Below are 23,359 nucleotides of genomic sequence, written 5' to 3' on the forward strand. Positions count from 1 at the left end.
CCATCTACCAGTTACTCTCGTCTCCAGGCGGCTGAAGGGGAGGCCAGGCTTCACACTAATTGGCCGATCTGTTGTCACATGGCATATCTGTACTGTTAACCAAAGTTCACAGAAAGACAGGCCTCGAGTGTCGTAAACACTGCGGGAAAAACAACTACCGACTTCCGAAGTTCTGATGAACTGAAGCTGTGAGTTCTTACAGAATCCGATCCACTCTTTTAAAACACACACACAAAAAAATCAGCCATTAGTTGTACAAAACCTGCGGTTCTGTCGCTGCCAAATGATCGTCCTGAACGTTTTTAGTGGAACCAATTAACCCAGATTTAAAGCATTGCCAGTTCTTCATGTGACCTCCCGCCTGCCACCCACTTAACAGCCTTCCCATCATGCCCACCAATAACGGGGTTTGGAGAGAGTGCGGCATGCTGGCTTAGTGATGTGCAGCGTTTTGAACTGATCAGTGAGGAAATACAAGCTAAAAAAACTGAAAACTGAAAACTGGAGACTCTTTTAGCTTTATTTACTTCACTCTGTGGAGGCCGGGACTAACAGGCCTACAGTAATGTTTAACCCTAGTAAACATACTGTATTTTATTTCTTTAGATCTGTATAGAAACTGTTTAGAAATTCCCAGACGGTGCACATTCAGTATATGAGCTACTATGTGGGCGTAATATTTAAAAAAATAAAATAAACAGGAACACATAGAGGATTTAATTAACAGAATTAAGTTAATGGAGATAGCATACTTTTAGATTTTAGATAGATTACTGATTACTCCATTAAAAAGTAACTTAGTTACTTTATGGATTACTTGATTTTAAAATGAACTAGTTTAGATTACAAGGTACTTTATTAGTCACATTTAGCAGCTGACAACAAGTTGCCAAAAATCACTTTATTGGAAGCTTTGCTCCACCTTTGGGACTTGTTCAATAAGTTTCCAGATAAGTTTTGACTCCAAACGTTTCTTCAGATTTGACGTTATGTTTGACATTTTTGAATTTAGGCAGCACTTTATCGCCAGAACAGAGTGAACGACCAATCTTGATATAAATACTGTAGTGAATCTGCAGGCCGGGCGAGAGAACACTCTACATGGGGCCTAGAGGTGACCCATGTGGGATTAAGGTTACACCTACACTGCAAACTATATGTATGTACAGCCCTGGAAGAAATAAAGAGAGCACTTCAGTTTCTCAATCAGTTTCTCTGATTTTGCTATTTATAGGTATATGTTTGAGTAAAATGAACATTGTTGTTTTATTCTATAAACTACAGACAACATTTCTCCCAAATTCCCGATTTTTTTTTTTGTCATTTAGAGAATTTATTTGCAGGAAATGAGAAATGGCTAAAATAACAAAAAAGATGCAGAGCTCTCAGACCTTGGTATCATGTTCTCCTCCACCAGTCCTACACACTGCTTTTTTTGGATAACTTTATGCCTTTACTCCTGGTGCAAAAATTTAAGCAGTTAAGCTTGGTTTGATGGCTTATGATCATCCATATAAACACAGAGGTATAATAAACACAGAGGGAGTCTAGTCATATCTAGTTTTAGTATATATCTTTTTTTAGATGGAAGGGTATTAAGAGTAGCTGGTGTTGAGATTTTATGTTAAAGCTGTTTAAAGACAAGGTAAGCCGCAATTTCCCATTCACTTTTATTCAAACAGAGGGCATTGTTTTTCCTGATGACGTGGGTGTGGCCAAAATGTGCTCTGTCTCTAACTGACACTCAGGAAACCCCTTAGGACACACCCATCATGTCAAAGACCCATCATTCATTTTGAGTCATATAATGAGGTAAATAGGATAATAAAGAATCTATCACACATTTATTACACATTTACAACACAGTTATTACACAGTTATTACACAGTTATTACTCTATTTCTCCCAAAAAATAGGGAAACAGCACTTACATTACTAATACCAATTGTGTATGTAACAGGGTGAAAAATGATTTGTTTTTTTTTCTATTAAAAAAGACATTTAGCTGTGCTGTCACGGAGGCTTCGTCCACACGAATCCAGATATTTTTTAAAAACAAGGTTTTCGGTCACTGAACATGGAGCTTTTTTTTTTTAAAAAACGCCTTCCAAGCCATGTGAACGAGGAAAATGAAGCAATTTGGTTAATTCAGATTAATAACATGTTTACAGCCTAATTTAATGTTACTCTCCCATTACCTAACAGAGCAGAGGCACCAAAATGTGCTGCGTGCAGTTTTTCCCAGTCCTCCTGTCTGGAGGTAACCTATGAACCTTACCACAAACGGAGATTCTGAACCAGGCCTGGACCAACAAGCACCAGGTGGAACAATTTTGAAAATGAAGCAATTGCTGCTGAGGAGTGACTAGAAAACGTACGAATGTCTAGAGAATTCCTGTTCATTACAGCGTTTGTGAGTGGTATAGTATTTGGACGGGAGATATTTTTAAAAACAGACAAAAACCTCAGTTTTTAAAAATATCCCGATTCGTGTGGACGGGACCTGAGCTGTAATAAATGAATAAATTGCACAATTTGAGCTGGGATCCTGCATCAGCAGGAGCTGAGTAGTTGGGGTGACCTCTACATTCAGGCTCATTTTTATTCCGCTCAGCCCGGGCACTGCAGAATTGGAGAGGATGAGTCCTCACATATTTTTAATGCACAAGTTTCTACCCAACTCCCGAAGTGGGAGATGAAGAATAGAGCGTTTATTCTGAGAGAAAGAGAGGTGATTCTGAAGGTCACTGACGTTGAGAAATGTAAACAGAAGCTGTGCATTCCTGCAGAAATGAATGATGACATGTATTTATTTATTTTCCCAGAAAAACATATCAGACGAGCGCTCGGCTAAAGCCAGACCCGCCCTGTGCCATCAGGGGACTCAGGCTCCAGAGGAGATTAATGAAGAAGCTGCAGGTAGAGTTCCAGCATCCCTCCCTAATCTACTGCATTCAGAGAGCGAGCATCAGTCAAGCATCATCTCAATATATCACATAGCCAATACACACACAGTAATTAGTCACAGAATTATTGGTCAAAATTAGCCGTTTAGATCAGGGGTGTCAAACTTTATTACATAAAAGAATATATTAAAAAACAATACCAGAAGACCAATAATGTGCATGCTTATATTAGGGCTGTCAATATTAAAGTGTTAATGCACATGATTAATTTGGAAGGATAAAGTGTTATTAATTATTTGTATTATTCAGTAACTACTATGTATTATTTAGTATCTACTGGTAATTATTCTGTATCTACCAGTAACTATTTAGTAATTACTATGTACCATACTTTATATAATGGTAATTGTTCAGTATCTACTGTTAATTATTAAGAATCTACTGGTACTTATTTAGTGTCCACTATGAATTATTCAGTAACTACTATGCATTATTTAGTATCTAATGGTAATTAGTTAGTATCTACTTGTAATTATTTAGTGTCCACTATGAATTATTTAGTAACAACTATGTATTAATCAGCATGTTTTTATTAGGGCTATCAATATTAAAGTGTTAATGCACGTGATTCATTTGGAATCAGTAACGTGATTTATTATTGCATCAATTTTTTTGTTAAAATAATTCATTAATTACGCCACCAAATTTGACCACAACTTACACCGTAAGCAATTATTCAGTATCTACAATAAAATATAAAAAAGTTAATATGAATTATTTAGTACCTACTATAAATTATTCAGGATTTACCATGAATTATTTAGTACCCACTGTAAATTAGACGTCATATACCAGGATGTTTTTCATTCAGTACCTGCTAAAAAAGTATCCAGTACGTATGTATTATTAAGTATCTTCTGGTAATTATTTTGGACTATGTATTACTATGTATTATAATTTATTTTAAGTATATTAAAGGATATATTACAAAACAAAACCAGAACACCAGTAATGTGCATGCTTATATTAGAGCTGTCAATGTTAAAGTGTTAATGCATGTGATTAATTTGGAATAAGAAACGTGCTATTCATTATTTTGTTAAAATAATTAATAAATGAATTAATTAATTCATTAATTACGCCACCAATTTGGACCCCAATCCGCCCAGCCCAAACAATGGATTTGTTTTCTGGGGCAGTTCACTTATGGTGAGAACGTGGTCTGGTTTGGTCCAATTCAGCTATCAAATCTACTTCTTTTTAATTGACCTTAACTGCTGATAAGGCACAATTTAATCTGATATATTAGCCAGATAATGATTCTGTTAAGAATAAATGCTCCACGCTGTTTACACACTAAGAGTGAGGTATGTGCAGCGTTCACTGCTCACACCTGTGCTGCACATCCCATTAAAAACCCTGTGTTTAAAAGCACACCTGCAAATTTTAAGTGTTTAAGCAGCTTCACACTACACAGATATACATGCTTGCTCCCGCACCTGACAGCTCTGACCAATCAGAGAAGATGATGTGCTACTGTGGTGTATTGGTGTGTTTAGGTTTATGCCTGTGTGAAACCAAACCAAACAGAGAGATATTAATAATTAAAAAAAAAAAACTGTACCATTTTTCGTTCTGCTTCACAATTATTGCTACACAAAAAAAAAAAAAAATTAAGTTTGTGTTTGTGAGATAAAAATTTGGTTTAAAATATATAAAATATGAAAAATATGAGTTATATTGTGCCAAATTTTACCACCCTCTCACTCATTGTGCTTCTATAGTATGATTTAATAAAAGACAAACTATAACAAAGTATAACTACTTTCTTCTAACTCCATACTATACCCAATATGAATTATTCATTATCTACAATAAATTGTTTAATAAACTGCCACCAATTATTTAGTATCTAAAAAGAAATATTCAAAATTGAATATGAATTACTTAGTACCTACTATAAATTATTCAGGATTTACCATGAATTATTTAGTACCCACTGGGAATTAGCCGTTATACGCGGACGATTATATAGGACATTTTTATTCAGTACCTGCTGGAAAGTATCCAGTAACTATGTATTACTCATTACTTATCACTCATAATACCTCGTATTATTCAGTATATTTAGCTAATTATTCAGGAACTACAATGCATTATTCAGTATCTTTTGGTAATTAATCAGGAATACTTTATTTATTGGTACTTGTTTGGTATATTTAGCTAATTATTCAGGAACTACAATGCATTATTCAGTATCTTTTGGTAATTAATCAGGAATACTTTATTTATTGGTACTTGTTTGGTATGTATTGGTAATTATTCAGTGTCCACTATGATATATATTCAGTAGCTACTATGTATTATTCTTTATCTACTAGTCAAGTCAACTCATTATCAACGGCTTCATCCATTAAGGGTCGCGGGGGGGGGTGCTGGAGCCTATCCCAGCCAGCATCGGGCAGAAGGCAGGATACACCCTGGACAGGCCGCCAATCCATCGCAGGGCAGACAGACACAGACAGACACACAGACACATTCACTCACACACTCACACCTAGGGGGCAATTTTGTATCCGACATCCAATTAGCCTGAACGTGCCGTCTTTGGACTGTGGGAGGAAACCGGAGGAACCCGGAGGAAACCCACGCAGACACGGGGAGAACGTGCAAACTCCACACAGAAAGACCCGGGTCGCCCCAGCTGGGAATCGAACCCAGGCCGTCTTGCTGTGAGGCGGAAGTGCTACCCACTGCGCCACCGTGCCGCCCTCTTTATCTACTAGTAATTATAAAAAAAAAAAAAAGTAAAAGTTCAAAGGGTATGAATAACTTTGCGAGCCAATGTATATTTGACATTTTTATTTTACATACCATCCCTAAACAGTAAAAAAAAAAAATCATGATAAAAAGATAAAACATTACTTTGCTGTCATGTAGGGCTTAGATTCTTTGCCCGAACCCGACTTGAACTCGAAAATAGTGTGTGACATAGGCGTCTGGTTTTTAATGCTATATTTATTTTATACAAAGCTATTAAGTGATAATCACAATATAAAAAATGTGTTTTAAGAAAAAAAGTTAAGGTTATAATCAGGTTATAATCACTCTATTTCAGTTGAAGCGCTGTGTGTAGCTGTCTTCAAAAAAAATCTTAAATAATCTTAAATATTAGGTCTATGCTTCTTCAGTGTTGCAATGTTGATTAACATCATTCTGAACAGATTTTGCTCATATAAACAGCCCAAATTATTTTAAAAAGCTTAGTTTTAATGCTCCACTTACTAATAAAATGGGTTTAAAACGAGCCCTAATGACTGAGTTACTATTTCCCTCCAGTGCAGTAGGCGGAGCTAAGCTGTTGTTTTATTGGCTGGTAAACAATTCATGGTTGAAAACGTTCTTAAAATATATATATATATATATATATATATATATATATATAAATGAATATAAAATAAAATAAATGATGTTTATTATAATATATGTTGGATCTGAAAAGGTTAATTAGTCTAAATGAATGTCCTAAATGATCTAAATCTAGTCTAAATGATTTAAAGCTAATTAATTGTAAAGAAATGTGTCAATATATATTTCTTTTATTTATTATTTGGTATCTATACGCAGTGGAGAAGAGGTTCTCTTGAGGGTTGTGTCAGAGTGAGAAGGACGGAGAGCTCTTCAGTAGATTGGACGGTACAGTTATTATGTTCGTCTGGGATGTCGTTGGTGTTCACCCTGCTGAACCTGTGGTACTCTGTGTGTTTTTATGATGGGACGAAGGTTACAGAGTTCCTGTTCTCTATCAGAACACAGCAGAACGCCACCTACTGCAGGGTCAAGCTAAAAAAAATGAGCAGCTCCGGCCTCCTATATGCTTCTGAACCGCGCTGTGCTCCTGTGTAGGAGGAGGATCAGGAGAGATGTGGTGGAGATCTTTAGATGCAGGCGTGTGTTAGCCTTTAGCCTTTAGCCTTTAAAAAAACATCAAAAATATATAAAATATGAAAAATAAGAGTTATATTGTGCCAAATTTCACCACCCTCTCACTCATCGTGCTTATATAGTATGATTTAATAAAAGACAAACTATAACAAAGCATAACTACTTTATTCCAACTTGATAGTACCCACCATGAATTATTCATTATCTACAATACATTATTCAGTAACTGCCACCATTTTTTTAGTATCTACAATCAAATATAAATAAAAAAAATCTAAAAAATATTTAGTATCTACTATAAATTATTCAGGATTTACCATTAATATTATTTAGAACCCACTGGGAATTAGATGTTATATACTAGGACGATTTTCGTTCAGTACCTGATGGAAAGTATCCAGTAACTATGTATTACTCATTCCTTACTACTCATAATACTCACCTCTTATTATTCAGTATTCACTATAAATTATTCAGTAATTACTATGTATTATTTAGAATCTACTGGTAATTATTCACTGTTCACTATGAATTATTCAGTAATTACTTTGTATTATTCAGTATATACTGGTAATTATTCAGTGTCTACAATTAATTACTCAGTAACTACTATGTACTATTTGGTATCTACATTTAATTATTTAGTACCTATTATGTATCATACTTTATGTATTGGTAATTATTCAGTAACTACTATGTATTATTCAGAATCTACTGGTAATTATTCACTGTCCACTATGAACTATTTAGTAATTACTGGTAATTATTCAGTATCTACAATTAATTATTCAGTAACTACTATGTACTATTCTGTATCTACTGGTAATTATTTAGTACCTATTATGTATCATACTTTATTTATTGGTAATTATTCAGTAACTACTATGTACTATTCTGTATCTACTGGTAATTATTCACTCTCCACTATGAATTACTCACTAATTACTGTGTATTATTCAGTATCTACTGGTAATTATTCACTGTCCACTGTGAATTATTCAGTAACTACTGGTAATTATTCACTATCTACTATAAATTATTCAGTAATTACTATGTATTATTCGGTATTTACTGGTAATTATTCAGTGTCTACAATTAATTATTCAGTAACTACTATGTATTATTCAGTATCTACATTGAATTATTTAGTACCTAATATGTAAAATACTTTATGTATTGGTAATTATTCAGTATCTACTGGTAATTATTCCGTAACTACTATGTATTATACTTTATTTACTGGTAATTATTCAGTCTTCTCTATGAATTATTTAGTACCTCCTGTGTATTATTCAGTATTTACTGGTAAATATTCAGTATTTAGTAAAAATTGTGCATTAATCAGTAACACTTATGAATTATTCAGTATCTAATGTCATTATCATTTCGTTTTCTCCTTATATAGCATGTATTACATTCCTGTTATCACATTCTATTTTATTTTATTCCATTTTATCTCTATACTATTTTAATTTTTTTTGTACTTGTGTGTATCTGTATGTAAGCTGCTGGAACACTTAACTAACTTCATGTCTGTGATTAATAAAGCTCTATTCTATCTACATGTATCTGTATGTAAACTTTAGAATAGTGAAAGTATGTTAAATAAAAGTATGAGGTTTTAACAGAGTGTAAAGTAGAGTTTAAAGTTCTGACCCTCAGTCCGGTCTCCTCTCTCCCCCCTGTAGTGCTGTCTGATCATGCGGGGCAGGAGGTGACGGCTCCAGGCCCGGCAGAACCCTGGGCTGAGCCCGCGGAGGCCCGGTCCGTTCCCGGTGGAGGTGAGGTGTGTGGGGGTAAAGCCCAGCGCAGGGTAAAGGAGGTGACGCTGCAGAGCCGAGAGCCCAGCAGAGTGCAGGCCTTTGCTCCTCAGGGCCAGAACCGGCCCCAGCAAGCTCCTGAAGCCGAGCCTTCAGAGACCCGGACCGTGCCGGCACTGAGGTGAGGAGCTGAATCTAAATTGTGGGGATGAAAGCAGTCGCGTGGAAGTGCTGTTCCAAATCCCTGAGCTGCAGAACTTCAGCTCAGAGCAGCTTTACTTTACTCTCCAACTCAAACACTCATCAGACACCGATCGGCCCCGTCACGTCCACTGCCGGGGGGGTTAGGAGGGGAGAAATCTCTCCTGGAGAGGATTAGAAAACCTAAAACACGACAACTCCTTCACACAGCTTCATAAGGACGTCTGTTGCATAATTCTGTAATTAAAGAGGACAATATTTTTCATAGAATTAGCAGACAGGATTATATTACATAAGCATCAACTTAAAATAGACAAACAGTAGAAAAGCAGTGTATTATGCTACAGTACTTCTACTATATCCACCTTATTTTGCCACGCCCACTTCCTCATTTGCGCCCACTTCCTCATTTGTGTTTCTGTCCCCTCCGGGGACACCGGTTTCCTCCCACAGTCTATTGAATACTAAATTGGAAATTGGATACTCTAAATTGTTTTGGTAAATTGAATACTCTAAATTGATCTGGTAAATTGTATGGTTTTAGCTCTTGCTCATGAATATTTATACACTGAAAAAAGAGAATTGTTGGACCAACTTAAAAAAATTACTTCAATTGGTAACACATAAATAAATTAAGTTTTTACAAATTAAGTAAACAAGTTAGATCAACACAATTCCTTTAAGTTAGCTCAACGTAATTATTTGATTACTTTCAAGTTGACAGTTTTCATTATCTCAACTTAAATTTAAGGCAAATCAACTTAAATTATCCAGTTTATCCAACTTAATTATGTGCTTCATAATTTTAAAGTACAATGTAAAACATTTCAAGTTGTTTAAACTCAGCAATATAAGTTCTCCTGCTGCCTTAAAAGGCTGAGTTAACTCAATGTGGTATTCTCAACATATTTGGTATATTATTATTTAACTGCAAATACTGACAGTATAATACTGGAGTAAACTCAGCAAAGAGTGAACTCTGCAGCTCAAAGCCAGCATACTGTGATCACTAGAAACACAGAATAAAGTTAATGTGTTCTTACAGCCCACAAACACTGAGGCCTGGCAATCAAATTATATTATAATATTGCACGCCTAGGATAAGGTAGCTTTGGGCAACAGACAACACAAAGATGGTAAGTAAGGAAGAGGCCACACCCAATATGCAGATATATGGTGCCAGGAGCCTATAGGAAAGCTGCATGAACCAACACTCTAGAAAGAGCATTGACACAGGTAGTGACTAAAAGTTGGTTCAAATCACATTTTTACATTGGTTCAACCAACATTTTTAAGTTTTCAGGTTGAAGTTCTCTGAACTCATTTTATTGAGTTATACTGGCCGATAAGTTCACTCCACTTAATAATATTAGTTTCCACTGACTAAAACACAGAATCACTTTTTAGAGTGTACATGCAAATATGTCACCTCTGATTGGCTAACAGCACTGGTTGCTATGATGTTGCTAGCTGTTTGCTGTGGAATATTGCTAAGTGACTTCTACCAGTTTTTATGGTGTTGCTAAGTGGCTGCTATTGCCTCCAAGTTTGCTGCTATGTTGTTAAGTGGTTGCTGTGGTGTTGCTGGATGGCTACTATTGCATTCAAGTTAACTGTAGTGTTGCTAAGTGGGTGCTATAGGGGTTACTACAGTGTTGCTACCTAGTTGATATGATACGGAAGTAGTTGCTATGATGTTGCTAGCTGTTTGCTGTGGAACACTGTAATATTGCTAAGTGACTTCTACCAGTTTATATGGTGTTAATAGATGGCTGCAATTGCATCCCAGTTAATTGATGCAGTATTGATAAGTAGTTGCTATGGTTATCCCAGTGGATTATTAAGATATTCATAAGTGGTTGCTAATGGTTGTTATGGTGTTGCTAAGTGACTACTATTGCATCCAAGTTTACTGCTGTGGTATTGTTAAGTGGTTGGCATGGTGTTGCTAGATGGCTGCTATTGCATTCAGGTTTACTGCTGTGTTGTTAAGTGGTTGCTATGGTGTTACTGGATGGCTACTATTGCATTCAAGTTAACTGCTGGGGTGTTGCTAAGTGGGTACTAGGGGTTACTACAGTGTTGCTACCTAGTTGCTATGGTATGGAATTGGTTGCTATGATGTTGCTAGCTGTTTGCTGTGGAACACTGTAATATTGCTTAGTGACTTCTACCGGTTTCTATGATGTTATTAGATGGCTGCTATTGCATCCCTAAGTAGTTGCTATGGTTATCCCAGTGGATTATTACGATATACACAAGTGGTTGCTAATGGTTGTTATGGTGTTGCTGGATGGCTACTATTGCATTCAAGTTAACTGCTGGAGTGTTGCTAAGTGGGTGCTATAGGGGTTACTACAGGTTGCTACCTGGTTGCTGTGGTATTCCAGTTGATTACTATAGTGTTGCTAAGTGGTTGCTAGGTAGCTGGTCGCTAAGTCACTGCTGGACAGGTGCTATAGAGTTGTATGGTGATTGCAGTAGTATTTCTCTTTGGTAAAATTGTAGTTCTATGCAGAGCTAAATGCTACACAAAGCTATAAGTAAAAGCAGGACAACAGAGGGAACCTGTCGTCCTCCGTTTCAGACAAAGCAAAGCTATGATTGGTGCTGCAGTTTCCCATAATGCCAGTCTCTCCGGCGTACTCTCCACAGAGTGCTGAGAGAATAACCTGCACAGATCCTCTCCTTCACCGCCGTCGCTCTCAGAACACGCCTTTGTGTTTCACAGCTTTCAGAAACTCACTGAAATGAATTTGTCACTTCTCTCCATCTGCTGCTCTGATGGTTTGGAGAGGACGTCTGTTTCTCTTTGAAGTCGCTGCGTCGTCGCTCCGTAGCGCTCAGCAGATGAAGTTTAGAGCGTGTGCTGATTGCAGGATGAAAGCGCAGCAGTTTGTAGGGACGTGAGCGACGTTAAAAGCATGATCGGTGTCTCTTTGGGGTTTGTTGACTGTGCTCACTTACTTTCACCGACTGTTAAATGAGGCTGACTATAATTTGGAATTTAGAAAATGTAAATTATACGTTTGTGAAGTGGTTGCTGTGAGTTATGCAGCGAAAATATGAGTACAATTGAAAGAAAAAAAAGTAACACTAAGTAATAGTTTTTTTTTTAAGAAAACACAGCATGTTTTTGCAGATACAGTGGTGTGAAAAAGGTTTCCCCCCTTTCTTTTGTTACTTACGTACTTAAGTTTTTTTGACTATCAAACAAACTTCATATCAGAAAAAATATAACCTGAATAAATATAAAAAAGCACTTTTTAAATGATGATTTCATTTATTTTATCATTTTATTTCTATTGTTTTCCCGTTTTCTTCCAAATTTACATGCCAAATTTACTTCCAAACCCAACACCCAACCCAACTATCACTAGTGATGCCCCAACATCAGGAGGGTGAAGACTAGTACATGCCTCCTCCCACACATGTGAAGTCAGCAACCACCTCTTTTTGAACTGGTGCTGCTGATGCAGCATTGTTGAGTAGCATCACACTTGGTTCGAATACACCAGCTCACAGATGCAACCTTGTGCTGATCGACATCACCCGAGGAGTGATGAGGGGAAAGAGCGCCATCTACTGTACCCAACCAGAGAGAACAAGGCTCTACAATTGTACTCTCTCTCAGGGCTCCGGTAGCCGATGGCAAGCTGCATGACCAGGATTTGAACCAGCGATCTCCTGATCATAGTAATCATAATGTTATTTAATTACTTAAATGAATAGCCTTTTGTGAAAAAGTGTTTGCCCACCATAAAAGAACTGTGTTTAAATCACACTTTTGGAAAGCTAAGTTCAGTTTCAGTACTAACCACAACCAGGCCTGATTACTGCTAGTAAAATGCAAATTGAAGTGAATCTACATTAGAAATTACAGATCTCTCCATTGTTTGTAGGAGGGAACACATGCAAAATCAGCAGTGTATCAAATACCTATTTTCCTCACTGTATGTCATTTATTTTATTAATTAAAGTGAATGACAGAGGGCTGCAAGTAATTATAGCTTTTAAAGGCTCTGTTACACATACAGGGGTTGGACAATAAAACTGAAACACCAACGTCATTTTAGTGTGGGAGGTTTCATGGCTTAAATGGAGCAGCCTGTTGGCCAATCTCTTCATTAACTGCACATTGCACCAGTAAGAGCAGAGCGTGAAGGTTCAGTTAGCAGGGTAAGAGCACAGTTACGCTCAAAATATTGCAATGCACACAACATTATGGGTGACATACCAGAGTTCAAAAGAGGACAAATTGTTGGTGCACGTCTTGCTGTAGCATCTGTGACCAAGACAGCAAGTCTTTGTGATGGATTGAGAGCCACGGTATCCAGGGTAATGTCAGCATACCACCAAGAAGGACCAACCACATCCAACAGGATTAACTGTGGACGCTGTAAGAGGAAGCTGTCTGAAAGGGATGTTTTTGGGTGCTAACCCGGATTTTATCCAAATAAAACATAAAACCACGGCTGATCAAAACACGGCAGAATTCATTGTGCTCCTCAACTCTTCTGTTTTCACCAGAACTGTCCGTCGAGACAACAAATTAATATGTGTGTATTTCACTCTTTAAAGGTTAAATAGGCTCATATAGATGTACGTAAAACTGTAAGAAATACTGTACATTTAGTGATTTGAACGTTCAGACTTTTTTCTCATCTGAAATATAAGGACATGTCTGGGAAAATGAGGACACATGCTCAACCTTCCCTAACCCCCTTAATCCTTTATAGAATAGGAAATACAGGAGTAATAATACAGCGACTACCCCCCCCCCCCCCCAACACACACACACACACAAACAAACAGGGCCCAGCGTATGGAACATGAGGCGCATTATGTGAAAAGCACTCCATGTGATAATGTGAACGTGTCCTTTAGACTAAATCATAAAGCTTGATCTTTTTCTGTGTGGAATGAAAGGCTTTGAAGAGGTGCGGCGCTCTCTGCATAATCGCAGGAGCCCAGTGTTCATTTGATCTATTACTGAAGCTAGTGGATGATGTTCCACAACAAAAGAGATCCAGACGGAGGGCTGAGTCGCCCGTTCTGCACAACGCAGAGCGAGGTCACGTTTACTGGAGACTCCTCTCTACTCCAGTGTACGTCCTGAATCATGACCTTTAGAGATTAAAAGAGATTTGTTTAGCGCCCCCTTCAGAGAACTGTTCATTCTGAGAACAAGAGATCCCTGAATCCTGGAAAGCCCTTAAATTATCCACTTCCTTTAAATTATTCACAGACTTCCAGAAGCATATCCACTGATCTGCACCTCTTACCTGTTTTGTGCGCTACCTTCCTTCCCAAAATATTTTTTTCTAAAAGCCATAATGACTATAACGTTCTATTATTAAAATGTTAATGTTGATAATATAATTTGGGATGGACTAGGCTGTTCCCTAGTGTTTCAGCTCATTGAAAAGGAGTGTATTTTACTACAATATAAATATATTTTAATTAAAAAAATAGTTTAGTTGGAGTTAGCTGGAGTTTGTCTGCCGTTCTCTTGAGTCTCTGCACAGATAATCTACATTCTAGGCTACATACGTCTGCTATGTTCCTGCTGGAGTGTTTGTGTGTGTGTAGGGGGGGGGGGGGGCATGACATGTGCAGGTGTGATTGATCACAGTATAATCATGTGTTTTGGAAAAATTAAGTGTGTAATGGGATTGAGTGCTACAGACTAGTAGCTCTCCAGCCCAGAGGGTTGTTGAACCCAATTGCAGAACAGTTGATCTCAAAGCAGGTAAACCCAAGAAGAAAGGAAAAATAAGTAAATAAACACATCGCTCCTCATGCAGGATCGAACCTGTGTCGTCAGGGTTACGGTCCAATACACTATCACTGCCCCAGCTAGTGAATCGGGACACAGTCAGGGAAAAACGCCCTTATAAGGAGATAGGGAGCCCAAGAACAGGCAGAAAAACGAAAACCAGCAGAAACTAAAGTCACGCCGAGCACGACAGAGAGACAGGGGAGGAATCTAAACAAAAATTTGGTATTTTGGTGGGTTTAGATTTATGCCTGTGTGAAAACAAACCAAATCGAAGAAGAAAAACCCTCCAAATAAACAAACTCATCAACTGATCAGAATCATAGAAACCAACTACAGGTGTGAAAACACCCTAAGTGTCAAACCTACCAAGAATCATACGTTTTTAATCCAGAACTTATTTAAGTTATTTAGAAGTTATCTGCTCTAGAGGGTGCATATTTTTGTCTCTAACCCAACTTTTTAGCAACACTCTATGCCAGGGGTGTCCAAACTACGCCCCGTGGGCCATTTGCGGCCTGTTTCCTTTTTTGGAGCACCCCGCAAGGAATTTCAGAAATAGAATGAAAGTTGGCCCGCTGTTAAGCAGGTGTCAGAAACGGGCCAAAGAGTCGGAGAGGGTGCGTATTTCTAGTGCGGAAAAAAGGGGCAAAGAGTCTAAAAGCGGAGAGGGTGCGCATTTCTAGCTCAGAAAAACGGACCAAAGAGTCTAAAAGGGGAGAGAGTGCGCATTTCAGCGCAGAAAAACAGGGCAAAAGAGTCTAAAAGCGGAGAGGGTGCGCATTTCTAGCGCAGAAAAACAGGGCAAAGAGTCTAAAAGCGGAGAGGGTGCGCATTTCTAGCGCAGAAAAACGGGCCGTAATTTAGAGTTTAATATTAAGAGACATCATGAAATTAAACATCAATTTGAAAAATCTTAGTTTACACAACACTGTCAAAGATAAAGATAGTAAGTCAAGTAAAATGGTGTGTAAATGAAATAATCAGGAAAAATGTATTATTTAAAGTGGTATATTTCATTATTTGTTTATTACAGAGTCTGTGGCCCGTGACTTCAAATATATTTCTCCTTCTGGCCCCCAACAAAAAAAGTTTGGACACCCCTGCTCTATGCCTACAATAAATGTTCTGGAAGTCTCTGAGGAATGCTTTGATATCTACTAACTTTAAGTAACTAGTTTTAAGTTAATTAGCAATATGAACATAATTAGTTTTATCTGACAAGGGCTGTGTTGGAAGATGATGATGGAAGTTATTATTTCTGCTATAAACTGCTGATTTGACTGATATGTTTCTGGCAATCCTTTCACAGGAATGATGAGCAGACAGCAGAAGTTTCCACAGCTTCGGAGCAACCCTCTCTGGACTGTTCTGCTCAACCAGAGCCGGAGCCGCAACCGGAGCTGGAAGAGGAGCAAAGGAAGGAGGACGTCCCTGAGGAGCAATGGCCAGACGCCCAACAGCTCACGCCTATCAAAGAGAACTTGGAGCCTAGCTTGTGGCAGAAGGAGGAGGCAGTTGCTCTGGCAACTCCACGGCCAGAAGGTGCTGAGAGCGAGCCAGAATCCGAACCGGTCACCCGGGAAACGAACGCGGAGAACACTGACACGCTTCTGGGAAAACCTGTCACACCCCAGGAAAAACCAGACTCTACTGAACCTCAGAGTCCAGAAACACAGAGTGCAACAAGTTCTGCACCAAAGAGCAGGACGAGTCCTGTACCCCAGAGTGGAACAAGTCCAGAACCACTAAACGGGACAAGCCCCGCCCCACAGACTGTAACAAAGAGTGGGAAAAGTCTAACAGTGAAGAGTGCAACAAGTCCAGCCTCAAAGAGTAGAACCAGTCCAGCACCACAAAATGGGACAAGTCCAAAACCACTGGCAGCGGCGAGCCCTTTAGTACAGATTGACTCAATTCCAGAACACGTGACTGAAGGGAATCTAGAACCACTGACTGGAGGGAGTCTAGGACCACTGACTGGAGGGAGTCTACCACCATTGGCTGGGGTGAAAGTGTTGCATGCTCTGATTATTGGTATGTCACCAAAGACCAAAGGCTTTTTTAATGTTTTTGAACTAACCCAAATCACGTAATCTGACAAAATCAATAATACACTGTCCACAAATCTCTATACACTTTTATATTGAATTTTGCTCACATACTCATAGATTATATAGTGTAATCTCTGGTGAAAAACAATGGCTGCTTTTCCACTGCATAGCCAAATGTATATGCATTGATTCAGTCTAGAATGGAACACTTATAAAACAGCCTGACCCGGGTTTTTATAGCAAGGTTAGCTAACTACATATGGGGCATAGATGTATTGAACAAAAGGAGTTATTGACATGGCGATCCATTAATTGGGTCAATATTTGCATTACCCTGTGCCACAGGATCCAGGGTCTTTATATTTTCAGAGGTAAAAAAGTGTAAAAGACTGTATCTTGGTCCGTGGAGGACTAGCTCATTTTAGATTTGATGGGTTGATGTTGGATGTGGGTGGTTGCCAGAGTACTAATGCTGCAGTAAGGATGTGACATGAGCTCTGTAGCCAGTGATTTAATAATGCATCAGTATACCAATGTTGCATGAGACCAGTCGCCAACATGCTAAAATAATAGAGTAAATAACTGTTTAATGATATTCCATTGTGAAACTATGGAACATAATGCATTCTGGGATACCCTAAAACAATTATGAGACTAAACACCAGACAAAAAAACACATCAAATCTATCACATGCTGGAGTTTCCTAAGTTTTACACAAATATAGACTGAAAAAAGTGATATAAAGAATATACTCAACACATTTGAACCGACAAGGTAATCTCACTTTGTTTGGGTAGAATTTACTCCAGATTTTAGGTAAATATTACCTCAGTTGAACATCTAGAACCCACTAAAAAATCTAAATTTCACACAAATGTTACCTCTTTCCTATTGGCTCCCCAAATCCTGCATTTGCATAGTGGACGTGTCCCCCACCCCTAACTCCCCAATAGAGTGGAATTTGGCCTACTGAGGCTACCTTTCCTTGGGTATTTAGTTATAATTATTTATAAAATGATTGACTGGCTGGCCAATTAATGTTGTAGGATATAAGGGGAAGTTACCGTTTTCTCTACTGCAAAGCAGTGACTTTACAGTCTCTCTGCCTCCAGTAATGACAATGGCAGTATTTTATATTACTATAAAGACCATTGACATGTTATTGTAAAGTATTTATTCATGCCAACACTGTAATTACAGTAATATGCTGTAATCTTTCCTCATAGTGAAATAATGTAATTTTGCATTTCTTCAATTGCAACTTTTTTGCTATTAATTTGTATAGAATTTTCAGGGAACATTTTTTTTCCAGTGCATGAAGGACAAGGTACATAGTCAGCATGCTATTGCTGTAGTAGGGATGTGAAACAAGGCCTGTAGCTGGTATTAAAGCTGCAGTTATTAGATTGGATAAGACCAAAATGAATCAATAGCACACTCTAAAAAACAGAGGTACGATATGAGTACTTTTTTGTACTCAAATGTACACTCTTCATAATTGTACCCTCAAAGGTACAATATTGGTCTTTACAGGGTCAGATTTGTTCCCTCTGAAGTACAAAGTAATTTCTAACAGCAATAAGTACAAATTTGTACCATTTAACCAGCCAAAAGGTACATCAGGATCATCAGGTTTTTGAGCCATATTTAGTTGATGATAATGTTTATAATCTTTATAATCTTTACTGCCACGAAAACCATGGGTACAAAAAAGGACTTTCACTTAAAGGTACTTTTTTGTACCTCAGTATAAGGTACAGCCCCAGCGACAAGCTTTGTACTCTTTTAAGTACAAATCTGTACTTACTTTTCTTAGTGTGCATCATGGAAGCCCTGTATAGACAGGGCTGTCCCCAGTGTGCTAATAGACAGACAGACAGACAGACAAGGAGACAGACAGGTAAATAACCAGTCTTATGGGGCCGCAGCAGTGTGGAAAGCTACAGAATGTCTTTGGACCTTGCCGTGGAAAAAAAGCCATTGACGAATAGAACCACCATTCCCAATGGAGTCCAGCAGGGTTTTTTTTTTTTACCTTTTTAACTGTGCGACCTCCTTGTAGGCTCCAGAAAATTTTGCAAACAGTTCAACTCCATTGAAATCCAGAAATCAGGCAGAGAGCATTGTGTGAACCTCTGTTTTAGGGCTGTGTCAGGGCTGCGAAAATCCATATTCCAAGAACTTTTCATCATATTTCCTTGCATTCTTCTTATATTCTATTTTTTTATATAATATATTTTATTGAGGGAGTGAGAGAAGAGGACAAAAAAAACAACAATAATAAAACATTTAGGTGGAGAAACAGGATGAATCCAATGAGTGAAAAAAAGCATTAACAATATCCAGTATAAAAGCACAGAAACAATAGACGAAACAAATGTAAAAAAACAAATACACAGGGATCCAGCCTGAAATTTAATATTTTTTGTGTTCACTTTTCCTTCTTCTTCTTCCTTCCTCCCTCAAATCCACCCTTATTCTCCCCTCGTCTCTCGTCCTTCCCAACTTTTTTATTATGTTTCCCCCACTTTAAATCCATTAAGCCCCTCCCCACCTCCTCCCCACCCCTCTCACATTAACCCCCTCCTCTACCCTTTCTTCCCTCTACCCCAATGGGTAACAGCCCAATGCCCCGATCCCCAAAAGGAACATTATAGTGCTGAAGAAGCAGCCCACTTAACCCAACGAATAAGGAAATTAATGAGAGAATGGTGTGGGATGATTGTGTATATACAAAAATTCAATAAATAAAAAGTAGAAATAGTAAAACATAAAAAAATAAAAATAAATAAAAATGTATAAAAAAATGGGAAACACTTTATAATAACTTTCATTTATATATTTTTACCTAATGATCAGTAGACAAAGCAATAGTTCATCAGAATTTTTGTCATATTAACAAATGCTCAAACATGACACTTATTGATCACCATGGATATTCATATTAAAAATGTGAAATGTGAAAAATAACAGTAATTAATTATCAGTTAATGATATATTAATGAACGTTATTATAAAGTGTTACCAAAAAATGTATATTACATTTTTAAAAGTGTCTAGAAGTGGGCGTTTTGCATCACAACTTTATAATAAACCTTCTAAAAAACTCTTCTAAAAATACAGCCTGGACTTGCAGAGCAACATCTCACATGTGTGAACCTGAAGGGAGATTGAGATAGAAGAGTCTGTTTAAATAAGTGGAAAGAAAACTTGACCAATTACTAATTTCAAGCTTGCGGTACCCTGAATCAAATCGATTTGATTCAGTAAATAACAACCCCTGCTTTACACCAATGAAATAATAAAGGAATTGTGGGAATTATATGTCAGGCTCATGCTGACACGAGTCCCGCCGGATCTAAACCTGTAACAAAGATGATCTGAATAACTTGGCGAACCCGTGCGAGCAGCTGTCCGGTCCGAGCGCTGGCTGGATCTTCACAGCTTCTCAGTTAGCGCTGCTGATTGCACTCGCCACCGCTTTCACAATCTGTCAGAGTTCCTGACTTTAATGTGAAAACTGCTGCATGTCATTACCTTCAGCCCCACTTTCAGCAGCTATTTCACCTGCTGGGGGGCGTCACCCACTAACCAGGTTTCCCCCGCACTCTGCTCTGTTTTCCAGACGACTGCCCGCCCTGTCCGGCACCATTCGAGCACCGCATCGTCAGCGCCAAGCAGGTTCCCATGGGCTCCTATTACGAGGTCAAGCCTAACCAGCTGCTGGGAGGGTGAGTGGAGAGAACAGTGTTCCTCACTGTGGTCTTTGGATAGACTGTGTTTGTTTTTTCTGCTACTTTTGCTTCTTTGCAGGACATTGGGGCATTTTTATTGACTGCAAAAAATTATTAAATGTAGTCTATACTGTATATTGTGATCCAGTTGAGGGCATTTTCACACCTGTAGTTGGTTTCTATGGGCCAAATCAGTTGATAAGATCATTTACTTGATGCATTTCTCCCTCTGTTTGGTTTGGTTTCACACAGGCACAAACCGAAACGCACCAAATTGCGACTTATAAACCACACGAGCATATTGTCTCCTCTGATTGGTCAGAGCTGTCTGACGCGGGAGCAAGAAAGTACAGTAAATATAGTGAGAAGATTCTGTGTTCCAGCGAGTATATCTGTGCAGTGTGAAGCAGCTTTAACACAGCATGCTAAAAATGCTAAAATCTGAGCAATGAATGCTGAGTAGCAGAGACAGTTTTGTTCATAGCTGTGGTAATTAGCATTATCTGGCTTATATATATATATATATATATATATATATATATATATATTGTGGCGTGAGGAGGCGGGGGAGTTGTGGGTCCGCCCCACGCCAGAGCGCAAAGCCATGCCTGTCTCAGCTGGCCCGCATGAGGGCTGATTGAGCTGCCAGTTGAGACAGGCATATATACTCAGCCTCAGCCATCATTGGAAGGACTCTTGACTGGGGAGCTGAGGGCTGAGGCTGCACGGGACTCTAAAAAGAAGAGAAGTTCATTATACAGACTCTAGAGCCCCATAGGGCCATAATTATGTTTTAAGTTGTTTTTGGGTGTGGTGGAGGGCGTTTAAAAGCCAAATAAAAGGTACGTTTTGAGTTCATTTACTCCCCGTGTCTGTGTTCTCTGTGTGCTTCCTCCTTCCGGGTCACAGTGGTCACGCCCCCCTACCCAGGGGCCTACCACAATATATATATATATATATATTAGATTAAACTGTGCCTTACCAGCAGTTTATCTAAATTAAAAGGAATTTATTTTTAATAGCTGGGTCTGATCTAGACTGGATCATATTCTCACCACAAGCGAACAGCTCCAGAGTTAATTTGGGACCGAACTGAGACCACCTCATCTAGTTGTTTTGATTCACATCTGAGTGTAATTACTGTTTTGACACCTGCTCAATCAAACCGAACTAAGGGTACAAACAAACCAGAGTCTGTTTTAACCAAACCAAATAGTTCTGGTGTGAAAGGGCCCTAAGACCCTGCCACTATGATGTAAGAATTGCCAGTTCACCATCAGTAGCCAGAGTCTGAGAGAGCATGATTTACACAAATAACGGCTGTACCCGACTACATTAAAGGCATGAGCAGTTTTCTTGTCTTGAAAATAAATGTATAAAAATGAATGGTCTACAAAATCCAGAATTTTTTCTTCAAGGTTAAATTGATTTTAAGTATTTTAAGTATTGAGTGACTAAATAATTATTTGAGTTTACTGTAGAACACTGAGAATAAATACAATTTCTACAGTTTAATTTGAAAACTGGTTGATATTCCCCATCTGTAGAAAACAGTTTTTGTTATTGTACAGTTAAAATAATGACTCTGAAGTTAGCTGGACGCAGAAGACTAGATTTAAACTGGGAGAATTTGTGGTGTGTGTGTGTGTGTGTATTAATAGCTGAACTATGGTATAGGGGGTATCTTTGCCCTTTTCATCCACACTGCAGGAACCTATTTCAGAGTACTATTGTTGGATACAGCGGTCTAATGACCGTGTTACACCATGCGGAATATTTGGCACGGTACTGAAGACCTATTCATAATGGCAGCGTGTTGGTGATCAATCAGCATGCCACTGTGTTTTATAACTGTGATTGTAGTGTTTATATGAGTCCTTAATGAAAGTCAACAGATATCGATGTGTTAATAATTAAATGCATGATATCATACTAATAATCTAATTTAGAACCTGCTTTGTGAGCCAGCATAGAAATTGTAAATTACATTATTTCAGAAATAGAGCTTTTAATTCTAATAAAGAGTGTTTTCCTGCCTTTACACCCAGTGATTCCATGTAGGCTCCAGAAACACCATGACCAGAATCAGTGATTTTTGCTTGTTTTAAGTCTTACTACGCTCAGTTTAAGACTTTTAGAAATCTTACCCCATTAACAGATACTTTTTTTGCTTAGTGTAAGCATGTACGTCTTGATTTACATACAGCTCTGAATTTTTTTTTCAGTTTTTGAATCAGTTTCTCTGATTTTGCTATTTATAGGTTTATGTTTAAGTAAAATAAACATTGTTTTATTGTTTTATTCTATAAACTACCGACAACATTTCTCCCAAATTCCACATAAAAATATTGTCATTTAGAGAATTTATTTGCAGAAATGAGAAATGGCTGAAATAACAAAAAATATGCAGAGCTTTCAGACCTCAAATAATGCAAATAAGTTCATATTTATAAAGTTTTAAGAGTTCAGAAATCAATATTTGGTGGAATAACCCTGATTTTTAATCACAGTTTTCATGCATCTTGGCATCATGTTCTCCTCCACCAGTCTTACACACTGCTTTTGGATAACTTTATGCCTTTACTCCTGGGGCAAAAATTCATGCAGCTCAGCTTGGTTTGATGTCTTGACGTTCACTGCTCACAGTCACATGACTCTGAGCAGTAAAACCTCTGTGCTGCATGTTCCATTAAAAACATTGTGTATTAAAGCGCAGTGGCAAATTTTCAGCAAATTTGGAACACAGAATCTTTTTTTTGCTATATTTACTTTCTTGCTCCTGCACCAGACAGCTCTGACCAATCAGAAGAGACAATGTTCTTGCATGGTTCATTGGCGCCCATTTTTATTTTGGTGCATTTAGATTTGTGCCTGTTTGAAACCAAACCAAACAGAGAGAGAAAACTCTCCAAATAAACAAACTCATCAACTGTTTCGGTCCATAGAAATAAAATACAGGTGTAAAAACCCCCATAGTTA

At 38.0% G+C, this 23,359-nt stretch overlaps 1 protein-coding gene across 3 annotated transcripts in view; it reads left to right on the forward strand.

The window, feature by feature from the left end:
• Positions 1–23,359, forward strand: part of mylk3 (myosin light chain kinase 3) — a 96,000-nt gene that overhangs the window by 26,599 nt on the left and 46,042 nt on the right. For all 3 annotated transcript variants that reach the window (XM_049471294.1, XM_049471293.1, XM_049471292.1), the window contains exons 2-5: positions 2,826–2,919; positions 8,540–8,792; positions 15,904–16,628; positions 20,272–20,377. In XM_049471294.1, coding sequence (XP_049327251.1) covers positions 2,826–2,919; positions 8,540–8,792; positions 15,904–16,628; positions 20,272–20,377 — 1,178 coding nt within the window. The remainder of the gene's footprint in view (positions 1–2,825; positions 2,920–8,539; positions 8,793–15,903; positions 16,629–20,271; positions 20,378–23,359) is intronic.

The sequence above is a fragment of the Astyanax mexicanus genome, chromosome 23 (genome assembly GCF_023375975.1).
Source record: "Astyanax mexicanus isolate ESR-SI-001 chromosome 23, AstMex3_surface, whole genome shotgun sequence".
Taxonomy (NCBI): Eukaryota; Metazoa; Chordata; class Actinopteri; order Characiformes; family Acestrorhamphidae; genus Astyanax; species Astyanax mexicanus.